Source organism: Microcebus murinus, chromosome 1, assembly GCF_040939455.1.
Source record: "Microcebus murinus isolate Inina chromosome 1, M.murinus_Inina_mat1.0, whole genome shotgun sequence".
Lineage (NCBI taxonomy): Eukaryota > Metazoa > Chordata > Mammalia > Primates > Cheirogaleidae > Microcebus > Microcebus murinus.
In genome coordinates, this window is record NC_134104.1 from 136,468,178 (window position 1) to 136,486,130 (window position 17,953).

General features: G+C 33.3%; 1 protein-coding gene across 2 annotated transcripts in view; it reads left to right on the plus strand.

The window, feature by feature from the left end:
• The window catches only part of ZCWPW2 (zinc finger CW-type and PWWP domain containing 2), an 88,517-nt gene that overhangs the window by 34,326 nt on the left and 36,238 nt on the right, over positions 1–17,953 (plus strand). For both annotated transcript variants that reach the window (XM_012786790.2, XM_076005905.1), the window contains one exon: positions 12,174–12,220. In XM_012786790.2, coding sequence (XP_012642244.2) covers positions 12,174–12,220 — 47 coding nt within the window. The remainder of the gene's footprint in view (positions 1–12,173; positions 12,221–17,953) is intronic.

The following is a 17,953-nucleotide window of genomic DNA, read 5'->3' on the forward strand; positions in this document are numbered from 1 at the left end:
TCAAAGCACAAATAAAAGATAAGCTTCAACCTTTTTTTAATTAGATGAAAAAATATGGTAATATTTCAGGTCATTTTCAAAGAAAGTTCTCTTGAATCATAAATATTATGGTTTATACACAGTTTTTAAATAAGTTAATCTGAAAGATTATAGTAGGTGCGACACATTTTTTAAAAACAATATGATTGTCACATAAAAATGATAATTTCCAATAAACTTAAATATGTTTAAAATTTTTTCTGCTTAGTGATCATCATAATTTTATATCTTATGAGACCTTATAAGACTCTTTGTTACCTTAAGTTTTAAAAGAGATTATGAGAGGATCTGGCCTTTGGTGCTGACTGAATTTTAAAGTAACAGTAATTTTTAATTCTCCTTTGAAAAAGTTTAATGTATATTTTTAATACATTAATACATTTAGTACATTTAAAACATTTAGGGCCAGGCGCTGTGGCTCACGCCTGTAATCCTAGCTCTTGGGAGGCCGAGGCAGGCGGATTGCTCAAGGTCAGGAGTTCAAAACCAGCCTGAGCGAGACCCCGTCTCTACTATAAATAGAAAGAAATTAATTGGCCAACTGATATATATATAAAAAATTAGCCGGGCATGGTGGCGCATGCCTGTAGTCCCAGCTACTCGGGAGGCTGAGGCAGAAGGATCACTCGAGCCCAGGAGTTTGAGGTTGCTGTGAGCTAGGCTGACGCCACGGCACTCACTCTAGCCTGGGCAACAAAGCGAGACTCTGTCTCAAAAAAAAAAAAAAAAAAATTTAATACATTTTAATGTATATTTTTTAAAATATTTATTTCAGAAAAAAATTAGATTTTAACTCAGCCACCTAAGTTTAGGATTTAAAGCAAATAAATAGGTTTGAAAAGAATAGGAAAAGAATGACAAGTACACTATTCTGGTTTATTCTGAGACCTGGAAAAGAGACATTTATTACCACAAATGCAATTTTATTCCTCATGCTGAAAATATAATGTCTCTGTTTATTAGCAATAAAGGTTGAACTCACTCTATTGTCACAAATACAATTTTATGCCTTGCACAGACTATACATTTCTCTTCTTTAACCACAATAAACTTTGAAACATTTGAACATTTAATTTTTTAAACATTAATACTTTTAAATAATATAGTTATTTACTTTTTAAAGTTGTATAATATCTATTTCTGTCCAGCAGCAGATTTGCTCTCTCAATACATTATGAAGCTGTAGCTTGCCATCGTTGTGTGTGCCAGGCCATTTGTATCTGAGTCCTTTGGCATTCTTACTTGTCCAGAAACTCTGGGAGAAGGATTATTTCTGATTGGTTTTGCAGCAATAATTCATTGTTTTGCTGGAAGTCTGACGATTTTTACATGTGGGATTTTATGTAAGTTAGCCTCATTCTTAAGAGCTATATGCCTAAAGACTTTCATTTTGTTCCTGAAGTAGCCCAAATAGAGGGGCATGAATAGACTTCCAGAAGTTCAATCTTCACCATAACAGGTTTGTTATTCACTATTTACTGTCTCCAAAATAGTCAATTTAATCCTTGTGTCTGCTTAGCATCTAGTGTGGATTCTAAAAAAGCATTCAGCTTTTTACTGTATTCAAAAGTAGTTTTGAAATATAATTAGCCACTGTTCAAATATTTCACCAAAGGTGAATAACTTAGCAGCAACCCATTTATTTCAACCCAACAACTTTGAGGATTTCATCACCTAACAGTTTCTTCTTCCAACCCAGAAAAAAATTCTGTTAATATTTAGCCTATAGTATTCCTACCATGCAGAAATTGGCACACTAATATGTTTGATGCAACTCTTTCATTGTTGAAATATGCAGGGTCGTTACATAATATGTAAATATAGACCCAGTCAGATGCTAACAAAGTCCTGTCCTCATGATTTAGTTGTGCTGTTGTTGTATTAACTATTACTCCAACTAATTAGTTCTTCTGCTGGCCTAGAATGTTTTTTATTTTATAAAGGAACATTAATTATAATTGTATTTTTAAAAATAAATAGGGTGTTATCCATATAATCGCTTTATAATTCAGCTTTAAGATTTTGTATTATTGGTAAGGTTAACATTTTCTTACATGCTCTACATTTTAGAGTGAATGTTGCCATCTCTTAAATTATTTTTCCCAGAATTATTTATATTTTTTTAAAAATAGACTTTATTTTTTAGAGCAGTTTTAGGTTCAAGGAAAATTGACTGGGAAGTACAGAGATTTCCCATAAATCTCCTTCCCCATCCACATACACCACCTGCTCCACTATCAACATCTCACACCATATGGTCCATTTGTTACAATCGATGAACTTATTGAGACATGATTATTACCCAAAGTCCATAGTTTAGATTAAAAGTTCACTCTTGGTGTTGTATATGCTTTGAGTTTGGACAAATTTGTAATGATATATATCCACCACTGTAGTATAACACAAAATATTTTCACTGCCCTAAAAATATTCTCTATTTCACCTGTTCATCCCTCTCCCCAGCCAACACTTGGCAAACACTAATTCTTTTAGTCTCCATAGTTTTGCATTTCCAGAATGTCATATAGTTGTAATCATCTAGTATGTAGCCCTTTTATTATTTTTTTATTTCAGAGTATTACCAGGGTACAAACGTTTAGTTTACACATATTGCCTTTGCACTTCCTGAGTCAGAGCTACAAGCGTGCCCATCCCCCAAAAAGTGCATACCACAGCCTTTAGGTGTGAATATACCCATCCCCTCCTCCATCCCTAACATGCCCAACAACTCAGGAATGTTACTTCCACATGTGCACATAAGTGTTGATCAATTAGTACCAATTTGATGGTGAGTACATGTGGTGCTTGTTTTTCTATTCTTGTGATACTTCACTTTGAAGAATGGGCTCCAGCTCCATCCAGAATAATACTAGAGGTGTTAGTTCACCATTGTCTCTTGTGGCTGAGTAGTCTTACCACATTTTATTAATCCACTTATTTATTGATGGGCACTTGGGTTGTTTCCACATCTTTGCAATTGTGAATTGTGCTGCTATAAACATTCGAGTGCAGATGTCTTCATTAGAGAATGTCTTTATTTCCTTTGTATAGATGCCCAGTAGTGGGATAGCTGGATCATATGGTAGTTCTACTTTGAGTTCTTTGAGGTAACTCCCTATTACTTTCCACAGAGGTAGCACTAGTTTGCAGTCCCACCAGCAGTGTATGAGGGTTCTTATCTCTCCACATCCATGCTAACTGTTGTTTTGGGACTTTCTGATAAAAGCCATTCTCATTTGAGTTAAGTAATATCTCATTGTGGTTTTGATTTGCATTTCCCTGATTATTAGAGCATTTTTACTTGATTACTTGAGCATTTTTCATGTTTCTTGGCCATTTGTCTATCTTCTTTTGAAAAGTTTCTGTTCATATCCTTTGACTACTTTTTAATGAGGTTGTGTGATTTCTTTTCTTACTTATTTTCCTGAGTCCTATATAGATTCTAGTTATCAGCCCTTTATCAGATGTATAACATGCAAATATTTTCTCCCATTCTGTAAGTTGTCCGTTTGCTCTAGTGATAATTTCTTTGGCTGTGCAGAAGGTTTTTAATTTGATCAGGTCCCATTTATTTATTTTTATTGATGTTGTGATTGCTTTTGGGGTCTTCTTCCTAAATTTGTTGCCTAGGCCAATGTCTATAATTTTTTCCAGAATTTTCTTCTAGAACTCTTATGGTTTAAGTCTTGTTATCCACTGTGAGTTGATTTTTGTGGGAGGTGAGGTGTGTGGCTCCTGTTTCAGTCTTCTACATGTGGCTATCCAACTTTCCAAGCACCATTTATTGAATAGGGAATTCTTTCCCCCAGTGTATGTTTTTATCTGCTTTGTCAAAAGATAAAATGGCTATATGAGGATGGTTTTATATCTGGGTTCTCAGTCCTGTTCCATTGACCTATGTCTCTGTTCTTATGCCAAACACATGCTGTTTTAGTTACTATAGCCTTGTAGTATATCTTGAAGTCTGGTAAATTGATGCCTTCCAATTTGTTCTTTTTGCTTGAGGTTTCTTTAACTATACAGGATCTTCTCTGGTTCCATAAAAAGTATAGAACTTTTTTCTAGGTCTGTGAAAAATGATTTTGGTATTTTAATATGAATTGTATTGAATCTGTAGATCTCTTTGGGTAGACATTTTAACAATATTGATACTTCAATCAATGAGAATTATATGGTTTTCCATCTGTTTATGTCCTCTGCTATTTCCTTCTTCAGTGTTTCATAGTTCTCCCTGTAGAGATCTTTCACCTCCTTAAATATATTTCTAAGTATTCTATTTTCTTTGTTGCTATTATGAAAGATATTGAGTCTTTGATTTCTTTTTCAGTTTGACTGTTGTTGGTGTACATGAATGGTACTGATTCGTATGCATTGATTTTGTAACCTCAGATTTTGATGAACTTATTTATTAATTCCAGGAGTCTCTTGGCAGAATCTTTGGGGCTTTCTAGATATAAGATCATATTATCAATAAAAAGTAATATTTTGATCTCTTCTGCCACTATTTGGACACCCTTGATTTCCTTCTCTTATCTGATTGCTCTGGCTAGGACTTCCAGCAGTATGTTGAATAGAAGTGGTGATAAGGGCTCCTTGTGTGGTTCCAGTTCTAATCAGAAATACTTTAAAATTTTCCCCATTCAGTAGGATGTTGGCTGTGGGTTTGTCTTATATGGCTTTTATCATTTTGATGTAAGTCCTGTCTATGCCTATTTTATTAAGCATTTTCATCATAAAAGGGTGCTGTATTTTGTCCAACACTTTTTATGTGTCTATTGAGAGGATTGTAATGATCTTTGTTTTTACTTCTATTTATTTGGTGAGTGACATTTATAGATTTGCATATGTTGAGCCATCTCTGCATCTCTGGGTGGTGATGGATTTTTTTTTTTTTTTTTTTTATAAACAGCTGAATTCGATTTGCTGGGATTTTACTGAGAATGTTTTCCTCTGTATTCATAAGGGATCTTGCCCTGTAGTTTTCTTTTCTTATTGAGTCCTTTCCTGATTTTGGTATCAGGGTGATGTTTGCTTCTAAAATGTGTGAGGGAACATTCCTTCCTTCTCAATGTTGTGCAATAATGTCTGCAGGATACGCACCAGTTCTCTGTAGGTCTGATAGAATTTGGGTGTGAAACCATCTGGTCTGGGACTTTTATTTTTAGGAAGTTTTTCATTGCTGCTTCAATTTTGGTATTTGATATTGGTGTGATCAGAAATTCTATTTCTTCCTGATTAAGCCTAGAAAGGCTATATGTTTTTAATAATTTGTCCATTTCCTCCACATTTTCCATTTTATGTGCATAGAGATTTTTATAGTATTCAGAGATGATATTTTGTATTTCTGTAGTATCAGTTGTAATTTCTCCTTTTTCATTCCTAATTAAGTTTATTAGAATTCTTTCTTTTCTGCTTCTGGTTAAGAAGCAGTTGTGAGAGACATGTTAATATTCTTTATCTTTTAAGAGAACCAGCTTTTTGTTTCCTTAATCTTTCATATAGTTCTTGATTGATTTCATTTAGTTCTGCTTTGATCTTGGTTACTTTTTTCTTCTGCTGAGTTTGAGATTGGTTTGCTCTTCTTTTTCCAGTTCTTTGAGTTGATTCATTAGATTATTGATTTGTGACCTTTCTCTCTTTTAGATGTAGGCATTTAACACTATTAATTTTTCCTCTCAAGACTGCTATAGCTGTGTCCCACAGATTTTTGAAAACTTTTATCCCCTTTATGATTTAGTTCAAAGAATATTTGGATTTCTATCTTTATTTCCTTCTCATCCAATAATCTTTCATCAGTAGGTTGTTTAGTTTCCGTGACTTTCTGTAGAGATCATTGTTTCTATTGGAGTTAATTTCTAATTTTATTCCACTGTGGTCTAAGAACATGCATGGTATGATTTATTTTTTTTAAAATTTGTTGAGGCATCTTTGTGGCCTACGATATGGCTAATCTTAGAGAATGTCTCATGAGCTGATAAGAAGTGTGTATGTATATTTATTTATTTATTTTAGTTCAGCATATTACGGAAGTACAAATGTTTAGGCTACATATATTGCCTTTGCATTGCCCAGGTCAAAGCTACAAGCATGTCAATCCCCCATATGGTGTTTACAGTACCCATTAGGTGTGAATATACCCATTCCTTCCTCCCCTTCCCATCTGCCCAACACTCAATGAATGTTACTGCTATATGTGCACATAAGTGTTGATCAATTAGTACCAATTTGATGGTGAGTACATGTGGTGCTTTTTTTTCCATTCTTGTGATATTTCACTTAGTAGAATGGGCTCCAGTTCTATCCAGGTTAATATAAGAGGTATTAGATCACCATTGTTGTTTGTGGCTGAATAGAACTCCATGGTATACATATACCACATTTTATCAATCCACTCACGTACTGATGGGCACTGGGTTGTTTCCACATCTTTGCAATTGTGAATTGTGCTGCTATAAACATTCGAGTGCAGATGTCTTTATTATAGAGCATCTTTTTTCCTTTGGATAGATACCCCATAGTAGGATTGCTGGATCAAATGGTAGTTCTACTTTTAGTTCTTTGAGGTGTTTCCAAATCACTTTCCATAGAGGTTGTACTAGTTTGCAGTCAATCCTACCAGCATTGTATGAGTGTTCCTATCTTTCTCCATCCATGCCAATCTTTGTGGTTTGGGGACTTTAATGATAAAAGCCATTCTCACTGGAGTTTAGTGATATCTCATTGTGGTTTTGATTTTCATTTCCCTGATAATTAGAGGTGTTGAACATTTTTTCATGTTTGTTGGCCATTAGTCTGTCTTCTTTTGAACAGTTTCTGTTGATGTCCTTTGCCCTTTTTTTAAAATGGGATGGTTTGATTTTTTTTCTTGCTGATTTTCCTGAGTTCTGTATAGATTCTAGTTATCACTCATTTGTCAGATATGCAGCATGTGAATATTTTATCCCATTTTCTAGGTTGTCTGTGTGTTCTTATGATAGTTTCCTTGGCTGTGCTCTTTAATTTGGTCAGGTTCCATTTATTTATTTTTATTGTTACTGTGATTGCCTTTGGGGTCTTCTTCATAAATTCTTTGCCTAGGCCAATGTCTGTAAGAGTTTTTCCAAAGTTTTCTCCTAGAATTCTTATAGCTTCATTCCTTAGGTTTAAGTTTGTTATCTACTATGAGTTGATTTTTGTGAGAGATGAGAGGTGTGGATCCTGTTTCAGGCTTTTACATGTGGTTATCCAATTTTTCAAGCACCATTTATTTAATAAGGATTCTTTTCCTCAATGTATGTTATATGAGGATGGTTTTATATCTGAGTTCTCAGTTCTGTTCCATTGGTCTATGTCTCTGTTCTTATGCCAGTACCATGCTGTTTTAGTTACTATAGCCTTGTAGTATAGCTTGACTTCTGGTAAATTGATGCTTCTCAATTTGTTCTCTTTGCTTAAGATTGCTTTTGCTACATGGGATCTTCTCTGGTTCCATACAAAGCATAGCATTTTTTTTCTAGATCTCTGGAAAATTATTGTGGTGTTTTAATAGGGATTACGTTGAGTCTGTAGATAACTTTGGGTAGTACAGACATTTTAACAATGTTGATTCTGCCAGTTCATGATCATGGTATGGTTTTCCACCTGTTTACATCCTCCTCTATTTCCTTCCTCAGTGTTTCATAGCTCTCCCTATAGATGTCTTTCACGTCATTAGTTATATATATTCCTAGGTATTATATTTCAGTGGGTGTAGGTAGAATGTTCTGTAAATGTCTGTCAGGCCCATTTTTTCTAGAGTTCTGTTTATGTCCATTGTTTCTTTGTTTCTTTTCTGTGTGGATGATCTGTCCTATTCGCCAGTGTGGTGTTGAAGTCTCCAGCTATTACAGTGCTATGTCTATAGTGCTATGTCTGTTGTGTCTATTGTGTTGATCAGTTTGTAACACAGTTCTGCATTACTTCCTGCAGGGCAGGTATTGTTTTCACAAATTTCCTCAGTGTGTGTTTGTCTGAGAAAGACTTTATTTCTACATATGAAACTTAGTTTTAAAGGATTCAGAATTCTAGGATGGGCATTATTCTGTTTGAGAAGACTGAGAATGGGGCCTCAGTCCCTTCTAGCTTACAAGTTCTCAAGTGAGAAGTTGGCAGTTAGTCTGATGGGTTTTCCTTTTTAAGTTACCTGCTTTTTTGCCTTATAGCTCATAGGAGGGCCTCTTTCGTGTTTATTTTGGCCAGTCTGATGACTATGTGTCTTGATGTTTTCCTCTTTGCAATGAATTTCCCATGGGTCCTTTGAGCTTCTTGTACTTAGATATTTAGATTTCTAGCAAGGCCAAGGAAATTTTTCTCTCTTATTCCCTCAAATAAATTATCCAACCCTTGTGTATTTTCTTCTTCACCTACATAGATGCCTATGATTATTATGTTGTGCCTCTTAACATAATGCCATATTTCCTGTATGCTTTGATCTTTTCTCTTATTTCTCTGCCCTCCGTGATTGACTTGTTGAATTGAAAGGTGTTGTCTTTGAGCTTTGAGATTCTTTCTTCTGCTTGATATAATCTATTCTTAAGGGTTTCCAGTGTGTTTTATAATTCTTTGGATTAATTTTTTATTGCCATAAGTTTTGTTTGATTTTTATTTAATATTTCAATTTCTTTAGTGAATTTTCCCTTCATTTCCTGCATTCTTTTTGTGGTTTCTTTGTGTTGGGTTTCCATTTTATCTTGCATTTCAGTGAGCTTCTTTAAATTCCATGTTCAAAATTCTTCATCTGTCATTTCAATGTTCTGATTGTGGTTGGTATCCATTGCTAGAGAGCTGGCATTCCCTTTTGGGGGTGTCCTTTCACTTTGATTCTTCCTACTTCTGGAATTCTTTCACTGAGTAGGTGGCACTTGCTGGAAGTCACAAACTGCAATGTTGGGTTTTTTTGTCCTTTGACCAGCTCTAGTTCCTCAGAAGAACCTCTAATACCCCAGGTGGTGGGTGGGGTCCTGGAACTTCCAGGTGTATCTTTATTTTCCACCTCAGCAGGGGCAGGTGGGGGAGTGAGGCTGGGTGTGGCTGGGTTTGGTGGGCCTTCCCTCAAGCTCTACAAATGCTTTTAGCAGACCTTGTTAAGAAGAACAGAATGCCCTAGCATATTATTTCAAAATGGTGACTTTTCCCTTCCCCTGTTGGAAGGCTGAGAGATTTTTCTCCAATCTTGTCTGTGAGAACCTGGTAAAACTCCTGGAGGTAAAACTCAAAAAAGTGTTGTCCCTCCCCCCATGATGGGGGCCCCCCTGGAGTTTTGTCTCTTAGGCTTGTCCACACGGAGCCTCCAGCAATTTGTCAATTAAATTTCAGGATTTTTTACTCCTATACTGGTTCTCATGGAAGTTTCTGCCCATGAGTTTCTACTCAAGTGAGTTGTGATTCTCTGTATTTGCCTGTCTGTTTCTCAAATTTGGGGGCAGTGGTTTACTCTGTGTTATCACTTTTCTGAAAGAGTTGTTGATTTTTCAGTTTGTTTAGCTTTTTGCATTTTGTTGGAATCAAGTAGCCATTTCTAAGCTCCATACATTCCAGACCAGACACTGAACTCTCCTATGCCTTTTTAAGAAATACTCTCAGCTGTCACACTTAAAGAAGTGCAAACTGATGAAGTTTTTCTGGTGCCATGAATGGACAAGCTTTAAAAAAATTACTTAAAGAATAGAAACCATTGAATTATGTTAATATTTGTATTTCTCTCTAATATGATTATAAATAAAACATCTTTAACATCTGTTCTGGGTCATGAGGCATAACCACTTCTATTCATTTAGAGCATTTTCATTTACTACCTGCAGCTCCTCTTTTGCACTGTAAAATATGACTTGGATACCACTCAAAAGATGAGTGAAGGCCCTTTTCATTATCAAAATCTACATTTCCTGTTAACTGCTTTCACTCTTTATGAGAGTCTCTACATGCAGAGATTTCGGAAGGAAGGAAATTAAATCTTTCTCGCTAGGGAAAATTCAGCTTTAAAAAAGTGGTTAATGTTGCTGAAGTTGAACATGGACCTGATGCTATTAATGGGAAAATCACTAGTGATCATAATTTTTTAATTTTTATAGACTTATAAGTACAAAATTTTTCCATGGATATATTGCACAGTGGTGAAGTCTAGGCTTTTAGTGTGCCCATCATTGAGTGCTATACATTGTACTCAAAAGGTGATTTTTGATCCTTCACCCCTCCCAACTTCCCACCTTTTGGTGTCTCCAATGTCTATTATTTAACTCTGTAAGTCTATGTGTATCCATTGTTTTGCTCCCACTTATAAGGGAGAACCTGTAGTATTTGATTTTCTTTTTCTACATTATTTAATTTAGGATAATGGCCTCTAAATCCATCTATGTGGCTGCAAAAAAAGACATAATTTCATTCTTTTTTCTGGCTAAGTAGTATTCCCTAGTATATATATACACTACATTTTCTTTATCCAATCATCCATTGATGAACATGTGTGTTGATTATATGCCTTTGCTATTATGAATAGTGCTGCAATAAATACACAGGTACAGGTATCTTTTTTATATAGTGATTTGTTTTCCTTTGCGTAGATATCCAATAGTAGGATTGCTGGATCAAATGGTAGATCTATTTTTAACTCTTTGTGAAATCACCACACTGCTTTCCATAGAGGTTGTATTAATTTACATTCCCATTAACAGTGTGTAAGCACTCCCTTTTCTCCACATCCTCTCCAACATCTGTTGTTTTTGACTTTTTTAAAATGGCCATTCTGACTGGGGTAAGATGGTATCTCATTGTGGTTTTAGTTTGTTTTTTTTTCCGATGGTTAGTGATGTTGAGCATTTTTCCATATGTTTATGATCATAACGTTTTAAAGTATCACATAAGAATTTCTCTTTGGCATTTGAAAATCAACGTGGCTGTTGATACAACCCAACACACTCTCCTTTTATTGGGAAATGATTCGACAACTTTTGAACATTAAAAACTGCCTTGAACAACAGTTTAGATATTTCTGTTCCCAGTTCATCTCCCTATTGGAAAATTTACATAAGAATGAGGTATAATATATTTTGAAAAGAAGCATAACACATTTTCATTCTATTTTTCTTAACTTTGTATATAATCAAGGTCCATTGAATCCAATTTTAGTTTTTATATATATTTTTTGTTCAGTTTTAACTATTTGTAAGGATTGATATTTCATCATGACTTTTATTCTTATTAGAGTTTTTCAAAAGAAGAAAGAAAATTTACTAGGTTTTTTTTAGGTACAATAAAACTTAACATAAGGTTCCACTGGGACCTTTTTTAAGTCTAATAACATTATGAGATTTTAATGATCTTATTTTTTCCTGTATCTTGGAACATTTTGCTATTTTATCATTACTCATCAATTATTTTCAACTATGTTAAAAAGACTAAAATAATTATTTAGGTAGAGGAATGATGGAATCACCTTGAAGATAATACATTAGTGAAATATATTATCACTAAACTATCTTTCCTAGTATTCCAAAAGTTAAGATCTCTCTCACACACACACACACACACACACACACACACACACACCACCGTAATGTCTTTATTAGCTAAAATGGAAGTGAACATTTGTTATTTATTACACTCCAGACATTATTTTAGGACTTTTAATTGCATAGATTATATTGTTTAAATCTCACCATATACCAGTGAGGTAACAGTTATTAGCCCTGATTTATCAATGAAGAAACTGAGGGTCTGAGAGCATTTACATTGTTTTATATCTTATACTGTTTAGTATAGTAGCTTATATAAAGCTGGTGTTTAATTGTAGATTCTTCATACTCCAGAGCACACAAACTGACCACAATCTAGAAATCAGATATGCCAGATTCTAACTGGAGTACAGCCAACAAACCAATCAAATTTGAGAGAGGAAGTTTATCAAATAAGTATACACATACTGATATTATTACTTTTGGATTACTTTGACCCACTAAACTCTGGGAAGCTCAGTTTATTAGCATTTTAATTAAAAGGGCCACTACAACAAAATACTGTTACCATAGTATGAGAAGGAAGAAAATTCTAATTGTGTAACTCTTTATTTGAACAAGAATATGGGCACTTTTTTAAAGCAGCCACATTTTATTATCTTATAGATAAATCCAAATCAGATGCCAAAGTTGCAGTGGTTGCCAAGAAAAGGGTAAGATCATGTTTTATTATATAAAATATATAAACTTACAAAATATAAAAAATACACAATGAAATTCCATATGTTTAATACTGTTTTTAAAAGTAAATTAAATTATTTAAAAGGAAAGTGACATATAATTCATTTTTCTCCTAAATGTTAGTTGAGTATATGTTTCCTTTCTTAGTTTTACACTAGAAAATTAATATTGATGTTACTTACATTATTGTTATATAATTATCAGAAATTAGAATAATAGAAAATTATAAGTGAATAAGTAAAAAATTGCTTCTATTAAATTATATTTTGCATAATATTCTCATATACTAAATTTTTTATACATATATCATGTTATTATAATGTGTGGAAACAACTCTGGAACATTTAAATAATTAAAGTTCACATCTTAATATAAACTTTACCTTAAATAGGGAATAAGATCAGTCATTATAATGAATTTTCTGAACCTGGAATTTTTTTATGAAAACTTATAAAGTTTTTAAGAATTTTTAAAGAATTATTAAAATTTAACACATTATTCTGAATATTAAATGTAGAGAGTTGTTTAACTCTACTTACTGGTGAAAAATATCGTTGGGATAGGATGAACCTTGACATTCTTTCTCCTCAAGTGATGATGTTCTTACCACTAAAAAAAGAGAGAGTCGGGGCTTTAAACAAATTCTTCTAGATATATAATGTATTAGTGTCACAAGAAAAGGAATTACAATGGAAAGGAAAGCTTATGGTGGGGATTTCCTGTGTTGAGTGGTGGAGTTGGGGCAAGGCAGACCCATGGAAAGTCAAGTGTAACCTGGAGGAACAGAAAAGAATATTGGGCATGAACCGATAATAATTAGGCAATGGAATGAGTATCCTTTTTGTATTCTGAATATATATATTTTATGAGTCCTTTTAAAATCGTATTTTATTTTATTCTTTTTATTTTTGGCTTGTAAGAGGAATCTGGACATTTTACTAGCTAAATAATGCTGATGCTCCTTTGCAGGGAAGAATTCAGTATCAGAGAATACAAGGTTGCCCTTTATAAAAGAAAGGAAATAAGACTTGTGTGTATGTCTAGAGATTTGGACAGGAATAAGCGAGGAAGTGCAGCATTGTAAATGTGGATGGAATTGTTTATTTGAGTCTCTGCTAAAGGATATTTAGAGTCAAACATTAGAAAGATGATAACTAACATTTCTGTATATTGCTTTATTTTTGCCAGTTGTTCTCAATGAAAGCAATACTTTCCCTAGGAAAGTGCCATTCAAAGTGCCCTCCATGAGCCAAAGATGGCCTGTAAACTTTTTGTTGGTCTGTAGTAAGATATGTACAGAAAGTGAGAGTAATCATTTAGGAAGTTGTATGGTAGTTTGACAGAGTGATTTTTGTCTGTTGAATCTAGTAATAATAAAATGGAGTTTGTATTGTTTATGTCTTTGTTTTTCATTTCATTTTTTTCTAACTCATTTTTATTTCATTTTATAAAAGCATTGATCTCAGACAGACTAGAGGGGAAAAAATGGTCCTTTATCACAGATAATTTGAGAGATACTGCCCTATGGGACACTTTGGAAATTTTTGGAAGTGCTTTAGGTTATAGAAATTTTGGAGAATATAAGCCATTTTATTGGGCAAGAGCTAGGGATACTAGATATCCTGAAATACTTGGAATAGGGCTGTTTAACACAACTTTCCCACATTTGGAATGAATTTTGAATATTCTGCTATTCTCAATAAACTACAAAGTATAATTTGATATTGATTTCATACAAACTAATACTGAATCATAACATGTTAGGCTAAAAGACAGGAATTTAGAAGGCTTCTTACGGACAGGAAAGTTGACATGGAATAGACAGATTGTTCATAAAATTATCCAATAATTTACTTAATGTATACTCAATATATTGTAACATTTTCAACTATATATTTAACTATAAAAGGCAAAAGTTACTGAGAAACCATGGAAAATAGTTATAAATATGTAACAGGAAATTTGAGATGCTTTTTAATAGTCTTAAAAGCAAGTATTGCTAAATTAATAGACATACATGATAGGTATTGATTTCACTGAATTTTTAAAAATAAATGTTTACAAATTTCATAGTGATGCCAGCCTTTATATATTTGTAACTATTTTAGCATAATGATAAGAAATCTATGAAATAAAAATTATATATTGAGATTATTTTGGGATAGTCTATTGTTTTTCAATCTCTAAAATTGTTCCCAAAGGCCTATCATCAAATTATTAAAACATAATGCATAGAAATATTTTCTTTTTCCAATTTATCATCAAGATAGTCTTCCTTACCTATTGAAAGTTATAGTCGAATGTTTTCCAAATACAAGAGACAATGTGTGCCCTGATATGTTGTGTGGTTTCAAGAAAGGAGATATATTTTCTGTGATATTTTGTTACTAGGTCATCCCATGTCATAACACAGAGAGTTATTTTCCCCATATGAAATTATTTTTGCTGAGCTCATTTGGGAAAATATCATACTTCTCACATTTTATACTTGGACAATCTGTAATTTATTTTGCATTATTATTTCTATTTCAATTAAGATTAGTTTCTTTCCTATCATGTAAAAAGTTCTGCTCTGCTATTACTTAACCTGAGAGTGGTTTTTTATTCTTGTGTTTACTACGATTTCTGCTGGCATATTTTCCTATAGAGCCTGTACTCAGAGACTTTGGACATACTATTTCACTTAAATCCAAACTTATTTATGATAGGGACTACTAGAATTTATCTTATTGATTATGTTTTCAAATGTAGTTGTAAAAATACATTTTATTTTATTATAAATATATTTTCTTTTATTTCTCTTTTATATTATAGTTATAATTGTTTTGAAATTATTCATGTAGTTAGATGTATTAATTACGGTATGGGCTATAATGCTGTAATAAGACCTCAAATTACAACGAGTCACACAAGATAAAATTTTATCTCTTTATTGTACGTCTTAGCAAAAGTGTGCCATTTGTCCAGGTTAGAAGAAGACCTTGCCCCACAAGATCATCCAGACTCCCAGGTTCCTTCTGTCTTATTGTTATGCCAGCTCCTAATGTGTGGCCCTGATCTATATGGTCAAAAGTTGATGACTCTATCACATCCACATTCTTGCCCATGGAAAAAATAAAAGAGAAAAAGATTGCAAACAATTAGCTGAGAAAGAAAACATGAATAGCCACACTCAGTGGCAAGGGGAAGTAGGAAATACAGTTTCTACCAGGGCAGCCTTGGGGGCAGATTCTATTACTAAAAAGAAGAAAAGGAGCATAGATACTTGGTTATAGCTAGTTGTCTAAGAGTTTCGTTTCCAGATAGGTATGAAATGTCTCAAACTATTTTGGGGTTATTAGGGGTGATAGGGTTGCAAAACACTACCATAGGTATTACCATACTGGTTCTTATAAAGAAACTGGTTCAAAGGTATCAAGTAACCAACAGAACAGTGTCAGAACCAGGGTAGGAATCTAGTTCTGATGGTCCAATATCACAGTTTCCTTTAACAACTCTTTGCTTTGTAAATCACTGGAGTATTCCTCATTTACTCTTAAATAATCATAAACTTCTTGCTTATAAATAGGTACAATCCTAGTTTTTAAAAATAATTCTTCATCTGTATAGTACTTACAATAAAGCATTTCCACAAACATTGTCTTTCACTTCAGACCCTTGGGAGATAAGAAGAACAAATATTTTTTATCATCGTCTTACAAAGGTCATTTATGGTTAAAGAAGTTAAGGAACTTGCTCCTAGCTATACAGTGCTCATTAGATACTTTTATTTAATTTTAATTACTTTTCCTTAGTTCTTATTAAAATATTGGCAAGGTAGCACTATTAAAATTTGAGTGTTAATTTCACTTGGTAAGGTAGCTTTTATTTTTCTGTACATTTTGAATATGGGGGTATTAAATGATGTTTTTAAAGACAGTACTGTTTTCTATAAAACATTATAGATGGACAAAAGAAAGCTGTTGGTGTGAAAGCAAAATATAATAATGGTACAATATATTGTGCCTACTAAGTGCCAGACATTACATATGTGTTATTTCATTTTATTCCAGCAACAATTATGTGAGATACTCATTTTTATCTCTGGTTCACAAGTGAAGAAAATAGGCATAGGAATTAGCACCAAAAACAAAATATAAAGATGGTTGAAAAAAAATTAAATGATAGCCTCTACAGCCACTCACCGTGGGTGGCAAATATTAACAGTTTTTATTTTATTGATTTCTATAAATAAATGTATGTACATGTATAAATGTTTTAAGATTGTTTTGCTTTTACAACAATGAGATCTTGTTATGTATGTCACTCTATAGATTTAACTACTTAGACTAACAAATATAGACCTGTTTTTAACCTTCTGCACAACATGCCATAGCAGATGTATCAAAGTTTTATCAACCAGTACTATATTGATGACATATGGGTGTTTTCAAATTGGTGGTATGGTTTGGTGCTGCTATAAGCAATGATTTACTAAACACTGTTATACATATATGTTAAAATATTTGTGCTATTATTTCTGTAGGCTAGATTCCTAAAGAGGAATTGCTAGATGAAAGTTAATCACAGTGTCACCCTGTGTCCCTTTGAATCATGAGAGGACGTTGAGGAGTAAGTTGTTAAAGTTATGTGTTGACCTGTAGTTGTAGTAATACTTGCTGCCACCTCTTTGAAGCAAGATATAAGAGTGTCGCTGTCTTGGATACTATTCCTAAGTGCCTACTAGGAATGGTAGTTCTAGGGTCAAGTATGAGAGCTGTTTCTACAAGTCTCTGCCACTCCCCTAGCCCACTGTTTTAGCTCTTAGGCCATGTCTGATAGAAGTGAGTAGTACCAGTGCACCTGCCTGACCACCTCTGCCCCACTGGTAATAGTCTGAATGAAAGAGACTCTGACTAAGTTACAGTCATCTCTCTGAGTTCCACCTGATAAAAAGAAAAGGTTAGGCCTAGATTCTCTCTAAGTCTCTTCCCACTATAGTATCTCATGAACTATAAAATATTTTTAACAGCTCAGCAAGTACTTTTGGAATGTCAAAGAACTTTTGCAGACCAGAGTTAATATCCACAATAAATAACTGAGTCAATTGGGCCTATAAATAAATAATGAAAAGCAGTACTGTACCAGGAAGACAGAGTAGCTGATGGTATTGCCTGTAATATATTTTGAAAGATGTTTGAATATATATGTACATATATGTGTGTATTTATATGTGTGGATGTACATATATATTACGGAAAGAGTACATTTTGGTAGGAAGAATACAAACTTACTAAATGAAACAGATCTGCCTCCAAGAGCTAGTTCTGCTTCTTAGTTATTGTGTGACCTTAGGCAAGTTACCTTAAACATCTTTTAGCCTCCTTTAATTAATCTCTCTAAATCGGTAACAATAATAATTACCTTGTATGACTGTTATAAAGGTTAATATACAAAAGTATTATAATAGCATGTAGTTACTATATCACAGTAGGTGCTTATTTAATAAATGCTCTTACTTTTCTTCCTAATCTCTTTTTAGAAAGGATAGGAAGTAAGGATTTAAGGAAATTTAAAATTCTCAGACTTATAACATCATGTTCTAGTAGATAGTTAGGATTAGGTAAAAGTCTTTTTTAAAAGTAGATCCCACACTTTAATCATGATATTTTTTTCAAAGTAATAAAATAACATTATATTTGGAGGACAGAATTTTAAAATTATCC